Raw genomic sequence first — 20,937 nt, 5'->3', positions numbered from 1 at the left:
ACCATTCTCTCCATGACATTGTGGTCCACTCTTGCATCATTTTATTACTGTCCCATGGCACCTGCCTGTGCAATTACAGAAGGTATAATACTTGCCATTAACCTTCTACATCCCCTCCATCCAAGACTGCCAACACACTTTCCAGATGAAGCATTATTTTGTTTGTACTTTATTTAACCAAGTTTGCTATACTCACAGTTCACAATGTCTCCTTTACATTGGCAAGACCAAACACAGACCGGGTGGCTGCTTTGTAGGTTACCTTCACTCTCCATAGAAATGACCCTGCCCTTCCAATTATTTGCTATTTCAATAAATCATTTTACTCCTATGATAATATTTTGGTCCTTGGCCTACTGTAGTGTTTCAGCAAAGCACAGCGCAAGCTGGAGGAGCAAGTTCATTTTCTTCTTAGGCAGTTTATCACCCTCAAGATTCAAAATTAAATTCTACATCTCTGTGTTTGACCTCTGTACTGCATTTTTCTTCCACCTTCACCCTCTCCCAGCTGTGTCTTATTGGTAAGTTGCAAGTTGGCCCTTTTTTAAAAACTTTTTACACCTAACATTAAGACCTGTTTTACATATCTATTTCTCCATTGCGCCCATTATCACTGACTTTGTCTTTTGCCATGGACACCCTCATAATCTATTCAACTTACCCCTCTTCCCACTCTGTGTACAGTATAATGCCACTACATTCCAACTACTCTCAATTCCCAGGAATAACTATACTAGTTTATTACCAGATTCAAGATAAAGATAAAGATAAAAAGTTATTTAGAAATACTCGGATGTGTCAGTAAATGCGTTTTCAGCTATTGTACATTATGGATCTATATTGTACATCTTATTTGTCATTAATTTCTTTTGGAATGTACTTCCTACATTATCACAAAATTACCAACATCATTCCTGTGCAGTCCTCCTCTGATGAAGAAGTGTGTCAAACTGAAGAGAAAGAATCAAACAAAGGTACATTTTGACACATTTACAATGTGAATACATGGGTCTTTTCAGCAATCGTCAATGTAAACTTTAAAAAAGCTAAACTCTGTAATAATGCTTTCAGTTATTTAAAAACAATCAAAGGATTTTATATTCTGCAATAAACATGAAATAACTGAGACTACCCATGAGCAATACCTTTACACTCTTGATTTGTTGGATTCAATGCTACCCCAAGTGAATATTTTGAATTACTAAAAATGTAATATGACCATGCAGACTCATGAAATAACTACACGCTGTGTATGTTAAGTTGTGTAAAATTAAGTGCAGTTTTAAGGGTCAGAGTTTGTGCTGTGTCCATTTTTGTTGATCCGACATGCATCCCCCCTTTCTCCACCCCCCCCCCCCCCACCCCCCCGCCACACACTCACACACACACACAGGTATTTCTTGTCTAGTGAGAAGAACCATCTCTTAAATCTGCCTCTTCACCTGAATATATTTAAAATTCAATATGGCCAGTGGCCTTGAATTCATGTGAGCATATGAATTAGAAGCAGGAATAGGTCTTCTGGCCCCTTGAGCCCCCCCTCCATCATTCAGTAAGAATGATCTAGTCTACCACTTCAGAATAACTTTTAAATCATTAAACATGACTTTCAAAAGTTATAATGGACTACTTGCTAGGTTAATTGATGTATACTAGTCAGGTTTTCAATAAGTTGCATCTTTTGTAGTATTTCAGAACTTCTAAAATGTGCCTTCTAGTACCCACATAAAAGCCTAATATGAGCAGTATCATCTGAGTAGGCTTGATCATAATTGCCATCTGTATTATCTAAACATCTGGGAATAGGTGTGTAGAAGGGTGTAGATTTTCAGATGAAGCCAGCTTGCAAGGTAATTATTTTTAAATTACCATTGATATATCAATAAAACTCAATATGTACTTGACTCAGCTTGTACTCTATGCTCTTCTTTGGTTTTACCATTTGCAAGGTCACATAGACTAGTAGAAAATCTTCTCCATTTCTATCAGCGTAATTCACACACAGTAAAATGGAATTTGAATTGACCCACAGCGCCAGGGTCCCGGGTTTGATTCCTGCCTCAGGCGACCGTCTGTGTGGGGTTTGCGCATTCTCCCCGTGTCTGTGTGGGTTTCCTCCGGGTGCTCTGGTTTCCTCCCATGATGCAAAGATGTGCAGGTTAGGTGGATTGGCCATGCTAAATTGACCATAGTGTTAGTGCAGTGGTGAGGGGTAAATGTAGGGGAGTGGGTCTGGGTGAGTTACTCTTCAGAGGATCGGTGTGGACTTGTTGGGCTGAAGGGCCTGTTAGGGAATTTAATCATTATTATTTTTCTCACATTTAGTGAATAATAAGCTCGTGCTTTTATTAACGGAAGAAAGCCTGGCTAAATTAGCTCTTTTTAAAACATAAATTCATTTTGTCTGGGAGAAATGTATCCACACTGAAGGGAATCCTTTATATATTAAGCTTGTTGTGACCAGTCAAATTAATAAAGAACCAGAGCAATTCATTTCCCCCTCACCCAGTAGCTTGATAGTTTGGTAACTGCTGAAATATTTTTAACACCTACCCATGAAAAGAAATATTACTGAATAGGACACATTTCCTAATTAAATTCTTCCTTTGGATAGCTTGATGCAGGGAGAAGGTGACCAGTGGGCACAAAAACAACGTCAAAGAAAGGCAATGCCAACCCCTAATATTCCCAATAAGTAATGCTGAGGGACTGAGTGAAAGTTGTGCCATCAAAAACTTTGTTTTATATGGAAGTTCTACATGTGCTGTGCCACCTTCTGCACAATAATCAGCAACAGTTCAACCTTGTTCGTGGTTATCAGACAACAGAACTTTCAGCTTTAATATACAGATGCCAACCAAGTTGCAAACAGGGGCTAATGCATCACTCAGCCGATCTTGCTTGAACCACATCAGAAATGCTATTTATAGCAAGGCTACAGAATTAATCTATTTTGGGATGTATGGCAGTTATAAATGAAAGAATTACAAATCCATGGGCTATATATCTCCTGCAGGCATATGCAAGTGAAAGGAGAAAGTGAAGACTGCTGATGCTGGAGATCAGTGTCAAAAAGTGTGGTGCTGGAAAAGCACAGCCAGTCAGGCAGCATCAGAGGTGCAGGAGAGTCGACGTTTGGAGCATAAGGTCTTCTTCATCATTCCTGATGAAGAGCTTATGCTCGAAACATCGAGTCTCCTGCTCCTTGGATGGTGCCTGACCAGCAGTGCTCTTCCAGCACCACTATTTTGTCTATGCAAGTGAAAGTGCAGATTTAGGAGGTGGCTCTTCTCACATAAACAGGAAATGGTGGATGTGGAGGAAAATGAGTGTCATGTTGGTAAAAATAAATGTAGCACAAAAATCTGGCTTGTAATTGTTTAAACTTTTGTTGCACTTTTATGCATCTATATTTCATTTAGCCAGAAAACTATAGTTTTCCACCATGTTGGTAGACAATAAATAGTAGGGGATATCCACATTGCACTTCAAGTCCTGTTATGGAGACTAAGTTGGCGAATTTATAACATAATCTAACATCACCCAAAGTAATGTCAGATTGTTGTGGAATTAATAACAGCTGGCAGAGAAATCCACAGATTTCTGTAAATTCTTTCCCCCACCATTAATTTCTTATGATTTGAAAATGTAAATCATTAACACAATTTTTACAGTAAATCACAATAACTTATTACTTTGGGCTTTTGGAAATATCGGGTTTAAAAAACCATATATAATTTCACGAATATGTATTAGTGTGACCTAATGAATCTGACAATGGTTGTGCAGTTTCTATACATTTTCTAACTTTATTATTTGTCACAGTTGATGTGGCTTCAATTTATGAGGATGCTGTGAGGTCCACTATGAAGAGCACACCAGAGACAGATACCTGTGATTGGACTAAAATCAACTTGGAAAGGTATGTCAGACTAACTTTAACAAAGACACAATATTTCTCTCTCTTTTGCTTAATTTCCCATACCATAAAAGTCATGGAACAACATCAAAACGCAGATCCCTTGAATGACTAACTGCATTCTAAGGAATGAAAGATCCTCCATTTCAGTATGAAAATGGATTGTAAGTAACGTTTCCTAGTACACGTATTTGGGTAATAGTGTATTGTAAAACAAAACTTGCATTTGTATCACAACTATCACAACCTCAGAATTTTCCAATGCGCTTTACCGTTAGTTAGGTGCCTTTTGAACCATTTGAGCTGTTGTAATATACAAAATGCAGAGCTAATTTACATCTAACAAGTTTTCACAAACAGCAGTGTGGTAATGACCAGGTATAGTCATTTGTGGCTTTTGATTGAGCGATAAATATTAGTCAGGATTCTATGTCTATCTCCCCAACTCCTTGTCAAAATATTTCTGTGGGATATTTAACATCCACCTTAGAAATCAGACATAGGAACTTAGGACTTAGGAGCAGGACATTCAGCCCTTTGAGCCTATTGAACCATTCAGTAAGATATTGGCTGATTGATTACAGTCTCAACTCCACCTTCTAGTCTGCTGCGATATTATAACTCAATATTGTGTAAATTCAATTATTTAGCTTCCACTGTTTACTGAGGAAGATAAGTCCACAGACTAATGTGATGATAGATGTATCATTTATGATTATTTATTATAACATCATTTTTGGAAGGTCAGTTTTACCATGAAGGCAGATAAACTAGGTTCATTTCTAAGGAGGTTTGTTTGAAAGTAAAATCAAGCTCAGAATCCTGATGAAACAGTGTTGTTACTCCAGTATACTTCAGAAAGCAAATGGCTGTCGATTTGTGTGGCATGTTAATGTAAAATTATTTATTGGGTGGTGGTTTATGACAAGTTAGTAAATATTTAAGATGACTAACTTACTTTCAGTTCAGAATAATCAAGTGGTCATGGAACAGACTGCCAGAGGTAGTGGTGGAAGTGAGTACAATTTTGTCATTTAAGAAACATATGGACAGATACATGGATGGAATAGGTATGGAGGGATACGGACCAAACACAGGCAAATGGGACTAGTTTAATTATGAAGACTGGTTAGCATGGGCAAATTGGGCTGAAGGGCCTGTTTCCATGCTGCAGACCTATACAAAAAGAAACTTCACAGAAAAGGTACCCAGCGAATCAGTTAAATAGAACTTTAACAAGTTGAGAGGGGTAATTTGTACATATTGAATCTCTAAATTAATGGTGTTGAGAAATAGGTTGAAAACTTGTTGTACAGATTTTTCTAAACTGTTCTTCTATATCTAGATAGTTTCATTTTTAGTTGCCATTCTTTTTGTGATAATCTTCTGTGCTGTTGTTAAAAAACTCTGGAATCTTGTGTCACTATACTTTAGTGACTGACCATCATGTGAACTACATTTTTTAAAAATGATGTATCAAGCCCAATCTTACTCTGAGATCTGACTTGTCCCATTTACCATGTGTTGAGAGCATAACGCTAATGACCCTGAGAGAAAAATATCACCTCATCTCTATTTTAAAAAGCAGAAGTCTTATTCCTAGACCATGTCCCCAAGTCTGGTCTTTCCATAATGGAAATATTCTTCCAGGATCTACCCCAAAAGACAAGTTAAATCACTCACCATCATAAATAATTCAATAATAATCATCTTTGTAAACTCCAATGGATAAAAGCTTAATCCTTTACTTCATAAAAAAAAATGCTTTAACTCAGGAATAAGTGAACTGTTTCTGAATTGCCTGTAATGCAATTGTTTCATTCTTTTTCAAACAAGACCAAATTGTACAAAGTACTCCAGGTGTGGTCTTACTAATACCTTCTACAAGTGCAATAAAGTGTTTTCTACCCTTATATTCCATTTCACTTGCAATTAGCACCAGAATTCTATTTGCTTTCCTGATCACTGTAACCTGCATTTCAAGATACCTAGATCCCTCTTAACATCAGAGTTCTGCAGAGTTTCTCCATTTAAATAGTATACTACTTTTCAATTCTTCCTGTTAAAGTAGGCAACTTCATACTTTTCTACTAAATGCCAGCTGCCAAATGTTTGTCCTCTCATATTACTGTTCAGATTCTCCACCACCTCTTGACAATAAACTTTCTTGCCTATCTTGATATCATCAACAAATCTAGCTACATGCAGTCATTGCCAATATCCAAGTCATTGACATAGTTTATAAATAGTTGAGGGCTCAGAACTGATTTCAATGGCACTCCAACCAGGCGTGCCAACCTGAAAATCTCCTATTTATCCCTATTCTATACTTCCTTTTAGCAAAACATTCCTTTATCCATGCTTGTATATATTATCGTTGACTTCATGAGCTCTTACTTTGTGTAGCTGCATTTAATGTGGCATATTTTCAAATGCTTTTTGGAAATCCAAATGCACTAAATGCATAGGTTCCTTTTTATCCATTTTGCTTGTTACTTCCTTTAAAAAAAATTCAAATAAATAAGTTAAATACAATTTCCATTTTGCAAAATCATGGTTAGTACATAGGACTTCCTAACCATTCTGTTCTTTAACCTCCTTTGTAATGAATTCTAGATATTTCTCTATAACAGATGTTGGGCAAACCGGCTTACAGTCACCTCCTTAATTGAATAATGGTATTACATTAATTGTTTTTCAATCCACTGGGATCCCTCCAGAATCCAAGAAATCTTAGAACATTATGTACAATGTCTCTGCCATCTCTGCAATCACCTCTTTTCAACTTTTGACAACTATGAAGTATCTCTACTTTGATATTCTACTTCCATTGCAGTCAATGCCAATATTCCTTTTTCTTTTGCATTTGTTTCCAATATTCTTTTAGTCTTTCTAATTGCTTGCATCATATGTAGGTTTGTTCTTTGCACCATTAAGAATAATAAAGAAATTATGACATTCAAACAATAATGCTAAATACATACTCAGAATGAAAACTTCCAAACAGCTATATAAGTCATGGCATTTATCAGGAAATGATATTTGTTCATATTACTCTGGGTATTGCTCCCTGTGCTTGTTTTTTTTAAGTACCAAGAAGATAAGCATTTATTCATTTGCACAGTTTGCTTACAGAAAACACTTTCCAACTGGAGCACACCTATCATGAATTATATATGAATATATTAGTAATTTTAATATTCTATAACTTGATTTCTCTCCTTTCATGCAGCAATAAAGAGCAGAAGCAGACATCTCGGTGGCCACAAAAATTAGAACAATACAGGTAATAGCAAGCCAAGCAAAGAAAGTCAGTTTGTAAGGAACTAAAGAAGGTGCCAATGTTAATAAAATATGATGGAAAACTGGGAGCTGTTCCACACAAATCAAAAAGCTAAGGCTTTCCAAATCGATCATAGATGTCAGTTACATAGTTCCTTCAGAATGTTAACTATTTCTTCTTATTCCATACTTAACCATTCGAAATAACAATAGATTCCTCAAACCTATCAAAACATTCTGCTACGTGGCCCCCAGCTAAATTTATTAATTCTGCAAAAAAAAATTGTCAATCCCAGTGCAAATGCCAAGACTTTTCGCATTGGCTCCATCAACTCCACAAAGCCACAGTGAAACCAACAAATTTTAATAATTATGGTACACACTTTGTATAAGTAATGCAATTCCTTATACTGGGAACTAGAGAATCAGTTAGAGATGGAACAGCTACTCAAAGACAGCAAGAAAGTTTGAAACACTGTCATATGGCAAGCATATATAGGATTACGTGATGATATTTGAATGCAAGCCACTTCCAACTTGATTCTGGACCTAATTATCAAACCCCTTGAACTAACGATTTTGCATACAATCTCCTCCTTTTCTACACGAAGATATCCTTATGTGTGTTTGTATCTTACCAAAATCAGTTGGAATGCACAACAACAAATACAAATGTTTTTGTGTTGGCTTAAACTAAGTACTTAGAAATGGACATTTGCAATCAACAAAGAATTGACAGCTTGATTTGTCAATTCCACTTCATCTTACTAAGTAACCACATGGTACTAACTAAAGTATTTGGCCTGTGTTTAAAAGAGAACTGGCTTGAAACAAGCCACATTGAATGGGCTCACATACTAGTCTAAATTTACCCTCATCTGACTCTTACGATATGTACACTCATTTGTAATCTGGCACTCTCATCCTTACAGCACTGTATGTCTCAATACATTTAACAGGTAGTGGCTCAGAACCGGCTACGTCAGGGAATTCACGATTGCAAAATAAATGCTGGTTTGCCAGTAGCATCCACACCCCATGAATGAATAAAGACAAATATCTTACTGTTCAAGTTACTGTTCCCACTTTTTTTTCCTCTATATTTCCTCTGTGCTCTATATGGCATACTACTGAGAATCAAAAGTAGCAACGTTCACAATTGGGTATAGAATACACATGCAAGTCCCCATGTTGACCAAAGATCTCATAGTTTAGATTTTGAGTTCAAAGTAATCAGAATTCACATAATGAAACAAATCAAGCCTAAGTCAACAATTTGAATTTTCCCAAACCTTCTTCCTTACTTGGAATAAAACTAGAATAGTAATAATAAATTCTTGTTTTGACATTTTTAGCAGTACTACCACATATGTAATTTTTATAAGTTTTATTTTAAGTTATTGTGAATGGCACCTTTGTATGGCAATGGTACACACTTTTCTCTGTATTTTACATTGAATACATGTGACAATAAAAGGATATTCTCTTTTATCCTAGACTATTAGCAATCACAGTTTTACAATTCTGTGTGGTACTCAGTATTTAAGTTGTGAGTTTGCTTGCATTCAGCACTAATCATGATTTCCCATACATATAATAATGTGCAATGAACAAAGTAAGAATTAACAAATTATTTTGATAAGTGATTAGATCATTAGTTGTCAGAAATGATTATTAGAAAGACAATTTCAAGATTGCTTTGCAAAAAGACTGTAAAACTTCCAAGGATTTCATACTGTCAATTCTGACCAATGATCACCTTAAAGTGTGTACTTCTGGATATTGTCACTAAGTGTAACTGGCATTAGATGTGTTAGTATAGTTTATAACAGCTGTAATTTTGCACTGACAGGCAAGAGCTTGATGAAGTAAAAGGAACCAAACTAGCTCTTAAGAACATGATTGTCCCATCATACTTTCAGTCTGATATGAACAAACCCTTGGACTCAGCTCAGGTATTTTTTCAGTTCTCCTTTTTAAGTCTGTGTGTAACTGCTTTTCTCATTGATCAGAAAAGGATGAGCATAATAAATATATATTCAGTATCTGATTGATCAAAAGAGAACAAATTGAATCTTTCTGCTAAAAAACCTCAACCATACTCCTGACAATTGAAAGCAAACCAAGAACTATTAAGATTTTCAGGGGAAGTCACTAGGATCATAGAAATGATAGTCCACACTGCACAAGTTTACTGGAATTCTCTAAGAAAGATACTACACTAATGAGTAAGGGTTATTTGGGGAATACAGAGGATAGCTCGGCTGTTGGGGGGAATGCAGTTTGGAGAATTGAGATTAAGTTGAACCATATTCCCTACAAGTGTGGCTTGTAACTAAACTCAGTGGTCTAGTGTTATAGCAAGATGAGTGCACTTCACAATCCAAGTCAAAGTAACTGTGTAAGTCAATGGGGCTAGGCTGGTCACCAATATCCACTACAAACTCACTGACTCCCACAGTTACTTGAATTTATATCCTCACAACTGCTTCCTTTAAAACTTTATTTTAAAATTATCCCATTCTCCCAGTTTCTCCGTCTCCATCGCTTCTGTTTTGATGAAGCCAGCTTCGACAAATGTCCACCTTCTTTCTGAACTGAGGATTCCCCACCACCACGTGACATTTCTGATAAAACACCTGTACTTTGACCCTCCCGCCTTCTCTTTCCTCCCAGAACAGCAACAGGGTTCCTCAGGTCCTCATGTACCATCCCACCAACATTCAATTCCAAAGGATCATTAGCCATCATTTCTGCTATCCCCAGTGGGTAACCACCACCAGACACACATTCCCCTTCCCTCCCTTGTCAGCCTTCCACAGGCTCTATTCCTTCTGGGATACCTAGGTTCACTCCTTCTCCACTTCTCCACTTCCAACACCGCCCCTTACGCCCACAATACTTGCCTCTCTACATTATCCTTCCTTACTACCCAATGCCCCAGACATATCTTCTAGGTGATGCAGCAATTTAACTGCACTTCATTCAATCTAGTCTACTGTATTCTCTGCTCACAATGTGGTCTGCTTCACATTGGGGAGACAATACACAGACTGGGTGACAGTTCTGTAGAACACCTACATTCTGTGCGCAAAAATTATCCTTAGCTTCCTATTGTCTAGTTCAATAGACAATAGACAATCTGTTCTCTGGCCAACGTCTCTGTCTCAATCATGCTGTAGTGCTTCAGTGAAGCTCAGCGCAAGCTGAAAGGACAGCATCTTATTTTCCACTTGGGGACCTTGCAGCCTTCAGGACTCAATATCTCAATATCGAGTTCAATAATTTTAGGGCCTAAGCACCTTGTCCCACATACCGGACCTTGTCATTATATGGGCTGCTATCACAACGACTCATTGTCAGCTACTAGTGGTCCCCATTAGCAGCAATTCATTCTTCCAGGGTGGCCTTTACCCATTCCTCTGTCTACCCAACAGTTGTTCCCTCTCTCTGGGCTCCATTTAAACCTAACATTTAGTCCTCCCTCTTGCCCACCTCATTTTCAGCATGTATACTAACCTCCTTTTCCTATCCTCAATCACTTCTGAAGAAGGGTCACCGCACCTGAAATGTTAACTCTGCTTTCTCTCCACAGATGCTGTCAGATCTACTGAATTTTTCCAGCAATTTCTGTTTTTGTTCCTCATTTCCAGCATCCTCAAGTTCTCTGCTTTTTGGGGAACTGCACTGTGACCAATCTGACGACCATATTCTCATAACATCGACTATAGTTCAATAGTATTTCATTGGTTGTGTTGTAGTTTGGAATTTTCTGAAGATTTGAAAGGCAAGATTTTTCTTGAGCTTGATGAAACTTGAGTGGAAGGAAGTCATGATTCCCATGTGACAAACAGTGTTACCTCTAATGTTTTTTTCTGGTTGCGTAGGCCTGCAATGTTCATGTGCTCCAGTGACTTCCAGAACTGAATATTAATATCATGATCGCTGTGCACAGAATGTTAGAGCAGTTTAATGTTCTCAGGAGAATTTTATTCAACATTTTAATTTTTAAAAACTGCACTGCAACCATTAAGTTGCATTTCCCTCCCTTTAGGCTATATGCAGACATTGCTGATGAGAAGGTTCCCATTTTTATTGGAGCTGTTGCAAGTAAACATTGAAAACCATGACTTTACATTAACCTAAAAGCTGGTCTGTAGCTTCTGGTCATCAAGAAAACATATTCCCAATTCAGGAGCATGATTTGCCAGGTTCCAGTGGCTTCACATTGACCTTTGTCTGTTTTCAGTGCAGGATAATTTAGGCACCGTGGCTTAGTTGGTTAAAGCACCTGTCTAGTAAACAGGAGATCCTGAGTTCGAATCTCAACGGTGCTTTTGTCTTCGAATTTAACGGTCGGCACAGCATCGTGGTCTGAAGGGTCTGTTCTGTGCTGTACTGTTCTATGTTCTATGTATAATACATTCATGTATTCCTCTCAGAAATTTAACAGAGTAGAGTTCAGGAGAAAGACTCAATGTATGAACCTCAATGCTAGTAATTTGCCAAACAAATCTACTTCTGATGTTGGCTTTTTGCTTTACCGACAAACAATTACAGAGTTATTGAGTTGTACAGCATGGAAACAGACCTTTCAGTCCAATTCATCCATAACAACCAGATATCCCAAAATAGTCTAGTCCCATTTGGCCCATATCGCTCTAAACCCTTCCTATTCATGTAACCATCCAGATGCCTTTTAAATGTTGTAATTGTACCTGCCCCCACCACTTCCTCTGGCAGCTTATTCCATATGTACACTACCCTCTGTATGAAAAAGTTTCCCCTTTGGTCCCCTTAATAATTTTCCCCTCTCACCTTCTATGTTTGGACTCCCCTTCCTGTGTAAAAAAGAACTTGGTTATACACCCTATCCCTGCCCTTCATGATTTTATAAACCTCTGTAAATCCACCCCTCAGCCTCTGGTGCTCCAGGAAAAATAGCCCCAGCCTATTCAGTCTCTCCATATAGCTCAAATGCTCCAATCTCAACAACATACTTGTAAATCTTTTCTGAACCCTTTCAAGTTTAAGCACTTCTCCAAAGCAGGGAGACCAGAACTGAACACAGTAATCCAAATGTGGCCTTACCAATGTCCCGTACATTCACAACATGACACCCTGACTCCTGTACTCAATGCATTACCGATAAAGGCAAGTGTATCTAATGCCTTCTTCACTACCCTGTCTATCTGTGACAACACCTTCAAGGAATTAAGCAACTGCAAACCAAGGTCTCTCTGTTCAACAATGATTCCCAGGACCCTAACATTAGGGTCTGGCCTGATTTGCTTTATCAAAATGCAATACTTCACATTTATCTAAATTAAACTCCATCTGCCACTCCTTAGCCCATTTACCCATCTGATCAAGGTCCCGTTGTACCCTGAGATACCTTCTTCACTGTTCATTACACCACTAATTTTGGTGTCATCAGCAAACATACTAACCCATTTGTCCTATTTTCACATCCAAATTATTTACATAAATGACAAAAAGCAGTGGAGCCAGCACCGATTCTTGCGGTACACTGTTGGCCACAGGCTTCCAGTCTGAAAAGCAACCCTCCACTACCACCCACTGAATCAAGCCAATTTTGTATCCAAATGGCTAGCTCTCCTTCAATTCCATGTGATCTAACCTCGCCAACCAGTCTACCATGTGGAACATTGTTGAAGACCTTGCTGAAGTCCATATAGATTATGTTTACCACTCTGCCCTCAACAATCCTCTTTGTTACTTCTTCAAAACTCAATCAAGTTAGTGAAACATGATTTTCCACACACAAAGCTATGTTGACTATCCCTAATCAGTCCTTGCCTTTCCAAATACCTGTAAATCCTGTCCTCAGAATCCTCTCCAAAAACTTGCCCACTACTGACATCAGGCTCACTGGTCTATAGTTCCTTGGGTTTTCCTTACCACCTTTCTTAAATAATGGCACCACATTGGCCACCTTCCAGTCTTCCAGCACCTCACCCATGGCTATTGATACAAATATCTCAGCAAGGGGCCCAGCAATCACTTCCCTAGCTTCCCTCAAAGTTCTGGGATACACCTAATCAGGCCTCGGGATTATCCACTTTTATGTGATTTAAGACAACCAACACCACCTCCTCTATAATATGAATACGTTTCAAGATATCACTACTTTTTTCTCCAAATGCTCTGGCTTCTAAATACACTATAACCTAATGTGATAGGGCAGAAGCGTGCACATATCTTCAGCCAGAATCTGCCAAATTGGGAAAAGAAGTAGTACAATTTTGCAATATCCATGTCTGAAACAGATGTTAGGCCCCAGCAATTTCCATTAAGGGACCAAATGATCAAGACCTAAGCTCTAAATATCCAAGCAATAAAACAAGACCTTGGGAAAGCCAATTAGGCTGCAACCAACAAAATTAAGTGTTTTATTAAATAAATATATATGGTTGTGGAGCCAGGATTAGCAGGACATCACATTTGACCAAGGGAGTCAGAAACACACCCTGCATTCGGTACCTCACTGCAAAAGGTTCGGCCCTCTTTCCCACTGTGATCAATGCCATCCTCTCCATTTGACCTTCAATCTCTTCCCATCCTAACTTGACTTCTGATCTTTTAACCCACACCCCCGCTATGTAAATCTGATTTCTGTTTTAGTCTCCACCATAGTTCTCAACTTCTCTGCGTCAGAGTGGTCTGATCTTAATTCATTATTTTTGCATTGCCAAGTTGATGGAAACAAATCTTAAGACCCAATAATTCTGCACCTCTACCTTCACTGTTCAATTATGGTAACTACTCTGTGCTTCTGTGCAGGAAATATTGGCCATGAGATAGAGCAGTAATTCAACTAGTAATTCAATTAAAATATTTCTTGATTCACAGTGCATTCCAAATACATTTCAACTTGTGTTCGTTTTACATTGTTCAACTTCAACACTGAAATCTGTACAAGTCTTATGTTATCACAAATTATTTTGTACAGGGGCTTGATACGGACAATTTATCAGAGTCATTTCAAATTAGTCAGAAGATAAAGGTTCCAGAGGTATTTAAGGATTTATTTTCAGCTTCGCCTGATAGAGATGCAGGTAAACCCATGATACTTAACTATGATCAATTGATCTGATCTCCTTTGAACTATTATCTTATGTTGAAATAGTATAATTCTCATGTAAAGTTAAATTTCAGCATCTTTATTTCCAGGCGTACTTTGAAGTATATAGAATTAGAGAAATCCTGAAACATTTTATTTGGTTGAGGTGAAACTATGATAAGATTAGAAGAAAATGAGCTGAATTTTCCCATATTTTGGAAATGTGTAATTTTTGGCGAGTTTAATTGAGGGTCCCCTCTGTGGGCCATGGCAACGTCTCATCAGTCTTCCGCTGTTCACCTCTGCAATTATGCATCCAAGCGACACTGCTTGTTAAATCACGAGATCGCAGAAGCGAAAGTGCCTACTGCTGCTGGGGTCTTCATGCAGTGATGCTGGAGGAACCTTATTTAAATCCCTGCTGCACACTCGTTCAAATGCTGCAAGCCAGAAACTATCATTTCAAATGTGTTACTTGACCACAATTTGAAAGGAGGTAACTGAGAAAGGGTATTTGGCAACCTAGTTTGTGGACAGGGATCTTGAATCCTGGTGGACAGGGCAGTTGAGAAGAGGATTGTCCTCATTCCTCAGGACCAGAAATTGCCAGTGTGATCAGAAATAGCCACCCAAGTGCTAATTCCATGGGCAGAAGAAAGGCAGAGTAATGCCATAAGGTCATCAACCTCTGTGTTCTGCAAGGGTAATTTACCTCAAGTTCACCCTAAGTCTGCCATTGCACATGCATCCTACCAAGGCTAATGGTCTGAGACTGCTGAGCTGCAGAATCCTGAATCTCGAAGTCGAGGCAACTAAATATGTTTCATTATGCTATGCTGTACTGTTATCCCATTACCACCACTGTGGACGTGTTCTTAACAAGCTCAACCTTCTGTCCCTGTTACACAATTTGGTCCCTATCTTCTCTTAAGCAGACACCAATGGCACCATGCAGCCTCTGCCCCAAAGAGACCAGTCCCTCACCTATCAGTTCCTCTTCAATATCTCAAGAAGAAGTCACTAAACCCTCAGAGGATGAACAAGCAAGGTTTTCTCCTGCACTCTCCGCTAGCTCACATCCACCTCAATGGGCAGAATCTGGTAACTACATCACTGGCACATCACTGCAGCTGGTCAAAGCAGAAAAACTCAATTAGCATCATCAAACATGCAGTCCCTCCACCACTAACTCAGTATCAGCAGAGTGTCTCATTCACAAGATGTACTGCAGAAATTAATAAGGCTCCTCAGACAGCACCTCCAAACCAATGACCATTACTATCCAGAAGGGCAAGAACAGCAAATGAAAAATGAACATAACCACATTGCAAGTTCCCGTCCAACCCACACACAACTTTATTTGGAACTATATCAATGTTCCTTCACTGTCATAAGGTCAAAATCCCGGAGCTCCCACCCTAACAGCTTTGTGAGTCCACACACATTTGGTGGACTTCAGTGGTTTAAGAAGGCAGCTTACCACCACCTTCTCAATACCAACTAGGGATTGGCAATAAATGATGCCCCTATCCCATGACAAATCTCATAAACAAATTGAATAAAACCTTGGATTACTTAAATTTGCATGGAACTAAGCACAGAATGAAGTGTCTTTTAGTTTAGTTCTTCAGCTCTGCTCTTTCAGGTGTTGTGCCGGTAATTTTCAACATTTTACATTGATTTATGTGAATACATGTATGGATAAAGGACTAATTTCAAGTATTTTAGTATGAGTTATTCCACAAACATCTGAAAAACAAATGGAGAAAGATAAAATAACTAGAGCAGGCTTACCACATGTCATTGTCTAGAGCATCATGGCATTTTGCCTTCTAACTCTGCACACAAATTGAGTTCACATCGAGGGGCAAGGAGTTTTAAAAAAACCAAAAACAATCAGGCCAATACAAGTTTGAATCCTAATTTTTGTTTACATTGCCAAATTCCTACTTTAGGTATAAAGAAAAAGGAGAAAATGTACTTTTGACTGGAATTGTTCACCTCTGCAAGTATGATAAGTATATAGGCTTCCTGTGGAGATGCCGGTGTTGGACTGGGTTGGACAAAGTCAGAAGTCACATGACACCCGGTTATAGTCCAACAGATATATTTAAAATCACAAGTTTTCAGTGCATTGCTCCTTCATCAGGTGAAGTATATAGGCTAACAGTCTCTTGCTTCAGAAAAGCATTGTTAACTAACATTTCTTATTTTGTCAGATATTAGTAACCAATCAACATATCCAATGCCAGTTCACACAAGGACAGACACAGACAAAAGAACAGATAATTCAACGCAGCATGTAATTTCTCCTTCTCAATATGCCATAGAAGGTAATTTGTTCAATAATCTATTTGCAAATCTACGATATTGTTGATGAGACTGCATAAGGCTACAGTGACTCATCTTTCACATTTCATCAATAATGTGTTCAGTCTTAATTTTTTTCTTTACTTACCTGGGAAAATATGCCTTTGGTAAATATTGGCCCTAATTTTGCAGTCAGTACTAAAGAAGTGGTTCTCACTGTTAACCTCAATCAATGCTCAAAGAGTAGACTGAATTTTAATTTTATGTGATATCCAAGTAGACAGGTCAGAAAGCCAAGGGCGACTCTGTCTAAATTGTTAGCCAGATTCACAACAGCATTATAGACTGATCAATCAATGAATCATTTGCTGGAAAGACTGTGCTGCCTTTAATGGACAACCACCCAGAGAACTGCTCCCAGTCAATCAGAGGGCCTTTGCTGACATTGCACCTGGAAGAAAAGGGTGCCTGGGGAGGATGCTGCCCTGAACAGGTAATTGGGGTCTGGGGGTACCTGGGTCAGTGCTAGCGAAATGGTATTGGCTATGTGAAGCCAAAGACATTCCATCCCACCAATCCTCAGCAATTTTGTAGCCCTCCACCTCCACCACCACCAAGCCTGTACCTCGATGCATTACAAAATCCAATTGACTTAATCTGAAGCTATTACTCATAACTTTTCTGAGATTGCATATTACTTTAATGGAGGTGTAAAGGATAAGACGTATGGTGGTGTGAGTAGAAGCCAACTCTCTAAATCCAAAGTGACATTGGCAAAAGGCACGCTCACAAGGTTTTTTTAAAAGTACATAATTTTGATACTCATGGTTATTTTCAAAATTTTTAAAAACATAAATATGAATGGATCATATTAAGAAGTTATAGAAATTTGAAAAAAATATATAAGAAGGCAGACATGAACAAGATCATGTTACAAAGTTAAATTTAACTAAGTCAGATAATGATATCAGAATCAGGTTGAAAACTCATCAAGTTTAATCATTTTAAAAGGCTGATAATGTCTGAACCATGTTTTAAAATATAAATGTAACCATTTAAGATAATAAACATTCGGGATCATGTTGAATAATTAAATAAATTAAAAGAGAATGAAAAAAATGTAAACCAATAAATATTCACAGAGGAGTTTGTTATAAATGGGCAATTATCTCAAATATACACCAGTTTCCTTTCTCTTTCTATTGCTGTTTATATCACAGATATAAAGAGTGAACTCTCTGGAGCAGGATTCTAACATCTTCCCAATCCTTGGGCTTACTATTTCTTTGGTATCTTTATGAGCTTTTTTGATTTAATTCAGGTCTTGATGTCTTTCATGAGCCATAGTTTGAAAATTTTGTTTGATAGGTTTTCATGCATTAAAGGATTTTTTTTTTGTTGTATACTGTTTTTTAGTTATTTAAATATTAGCCATTGCCTGTTTATCTGAAAACCTTTTAATATAGTTTCTCAATCATCCATGTTACCTTTCTTTGGATTTAAGACCAGAGCACTTTCAAATTTAATGTAAATGGCCGAGCAGGGGCTGATAGCCAAGCTCAGGACCCATGTGGATGGCATCAACTGGAACCTTAGGTTCACCTCACACTACAGGTGACCCCACTGCACTACTTCACACATACACACATACAGACACATGTACAAGCACACACACACATCCTCCTGCAGACGCATATACTCACGCAGACTCTCTCTCATATGCTCACACATGCACCCCCCACACTCACACACCTTCTCACAGACTTATACCACCTTTACTCACAGTCACACACATACACACACTCTCCCACAGACACTCCTAACTCCTCCGCGCGCGCTCACACACACAAGTTTGTGAGGTGAATTGTACTTGCGGAATTACACTTTAATTTGCATGAATCCATGTAAGATTCTGTAAATCCCTATCTTAGATTAGAATCAGTCTGAACATTGGGGCACAGACAGCCTCACACAGGGCACCTCACACCTTCAATGCATTATCTGGGCCAACATGGCACCTATTGTTAAAGTTCACTTGAGAATGTAACTTTGAGAAAGTCCTGGAATTTACCTATCAAAGAACTGAAACCAACATGTCCCTTCTAAAAGATGAGAGACTTAACAAACAATCCAGGTCTTTTTCAATATATAATTTCAGTTACATCACACTGTAAACTTTTGCTATAAATTCTGTGTCCTATAACCTTATACTACACAACCACCTGATAAAGGAGCAGTGTTCGGAAAGCTAGTATTTCCAAATAAACCAGTTGTACTATAACCTTGTGTTTGATTTTTAACTTTGTACACTCCAGTCCAACACCGGCACCTCCAAATCATAATGTAATCATGCTTTCTTAATTGTTCCTTTACAACAAGCTTATTCTCATTCCACAATACTGATTTGGAATACCTGTTCCTAGTTGGGTCCGATAAGTAGTGTTCTAGAAAACCATTGTGCATACATTTGAAAAATATATCCTCTATAACATTAGTATAAATTAAACTTACACAGCCTACATGTTAATTGAAGTTCCCTATGATGACTGTGCTCTCTCGTCAATGCACACAGCTGCAGTTTCCTGATTTATACTGGCATTTACATTATCAAGGTGGTAATAACAATGACTGCAGATGCTGGAAACCAGATTTTGGATTAGTGGTGCTGGAAGTGCACAGCAGTTCAGGCAGCATCCAAGGAGCAGCAAATAATCCTGATGAAGAACTTCTGCCCGAAACATCGATTTCGCTTCTCCTTGGATGGTGCCTGAACTGCTGTGCTCTTCCAGCACCACTAATCCAGAATTTACATTATCAGTATGGTTTGGCAGCCTACAAAAATCTCTCTGATGCATGTAATATCTGCAGTTTGGCCTTCTCAAGCTACCGACGCTTACCACAGATGTGGTTGTCGTGGTTTGCCATTGTATCTAGAGCCACCACGTATTGCAGCTGTGACATATCATTTGTCCAGCAACTTTTATTGAGTTGATTAAACATATTTATCTCAATTAGTTTTGGTTCTCTTTCTTACCCAACTCTCCTAATTGCTTAAATATTACCTCTGCATTCTGTGCTGATGTGAAAAACAATACAGTGGACATTACATGCTTCTGCTTGGTGTGTTCAGCAAATGAGTAATTGTTACCAGCAGACAGGGTCAGTGACAAGGTGTCATGGTGGGTCAGTGGCTAGCACTGCTGCCTCACAGCACCAGGAACCCAGATTTGATTCCACCCTCAGGCAATTGTCTGTGTGGAGTTTGCACATTCTCCCCATGTCTGCGTGGGTTTCTTCTGGTTGCTCTGGTTTGCTCTCACAGTTCAAATATGTGCAGGTTAGCTAATTTGCCCATAGTGTTCAAGGATGTGCAGGCCCGTTGGGTTAGCAGTTGGAAATTCAGGGTTTAAGGGATAGGGTAGGAGGAGGGGTCTGGGTGAGGTGCTTTCTTTCAAAATTCTAAATTTCGTATTGAAATGATTTTAATGAACTTCTTAGCAGGAGGGGAAATTTCCACTATTTCAGTCAATCAACAGTAAGGAATTTGACTCATCCCTATCCACTGACATTACATGAACAATGCCATCTTTGGTCCAGGCAGCTGCCTTCCACTGCCAAGCTATGCACAATTGCTATCTCTGTGCCATGTGGTGAGGACATTCACAAAAAATGCAACCTTTCAGCATACGGGCATGTAAAACAGAGCAAGCCCCAGCCCAGCACCTTACCACATGCACTCCTGAGCACATCGCTATAAAATGGAGACCATAATATGCTCACCCACCAAATATAAATAAATCATGAAGGTCAATTAAATGCACTAATACCCTCCTTATACCATGACATGCTTGGCATGTGAGCGGTGGACACCCATTTTTTTGTTCCCTCTATCATTTTTAAAATGCCAAGAAGGAAAATGGTGCTACCTTTGAAAGGCACCCTTCTCCCATCAGGGTCACCCCATCAGAAGATAAAACCACCCTGCCTTCCTATCCACATATCCATTAAACACAGCCCCTACATCATCCCTCTTTAAGATAAAAATGCCCTTGGCAAATGCCCCCAATTTACCTGGTCCAGCAACCCATTGGGCCTCTTTGTGGTCTGCTTACATCAGTCTTGGTAGTGCCCACTACAGAGTTCAGCAAACACTCCACTCTTCAGCTAATGATGGAGGGATGGTAAATTATGAAGCTGCTGAAGGTGCTTCGGCCTAGAATACTACCAATATTGCGGCGTTAGTGTCTCTACCTCAGGATCAGGAGACCTGGGTTCAGAGGTGAGCCTTAACATGTCTGATCGGGTTGATTATAAAATATCTACTCTAAAAATCTCTTACGGC

General features: G+C 38.7%; 1 protein-coding gene and 1 non-coding gene across 8 annotated transcripts in view; both read left to right on the top strand.

Annotated features, from left to right (window-relative positions):
* The window catches only part of spag17 (sperm associated antigen 17), a 228,948-nt gene that overhangs the window by 166,476 nt on the left and 41,535 nt on the right, over positions 1–20,937 (top strand). For 5 of the 7 annotated variants that reach the window (XM_087992764.1, XM_087992765.1, XM_087992766.1 and 2 more), the window contains exons 41-46: positions 923–974; positions 3,826–3,922; positions 7,152–7,205; positions 9,054–9,156; positions 14,175–14,280; positions 16,505–16,618. In XM_087992764.1, coding sequence (XP_087848890.1) covers positions 923–974; positions 3,826–3,922; positions 7,152–7,205; positions 9,054–9,156; positions 14,175–14,280; positions 16,505–16,618 — 526 coding nt within the window. The remainder of the gene's footprint in view (positions 1–922; positions 975–3,825; positions 3,923–7,151; positions 7,206–9,053; positions 9,157–14,174; positions 14,281–16,504; positions 16,619–20,937) is intronic. The other 2 variants (XM_087992768.1, XM_087992767.1) reach the window with 1 other exon arrangement.
* trnat-agu (transfer RNA threonine (anticodon AGU)) lies at positions 11,465–11,538 on the top strand. The gene has a single exon. It is a non-coding gene; the product is annotated as a tRNA-Thr (tRNA).

Source organism: Chiloscyllium plagiosum, unplaced genomic scaffold, assembly GCF_037043375.1.
Source record: "Chiloscyllium plagiosum isolate Xiang-an unplaced genomic scaffold, Cpla_swu_hap1 HiC_scaffold_12, whole genome shotgun sequence".
Taxonomy (NCBI): Eukaryota; Metazoa; Chordata; class Chondrichthyes; order Orectolobiformes; family Hemiscylliidae; genus Chiloscyllium; species Chiloscyllium plagiosum.
The sequence above is the reverse complement of the archived record's forward strand: the minus strand, read 5'-3'. Positions and strand labels throughout refer to the sequence as shown.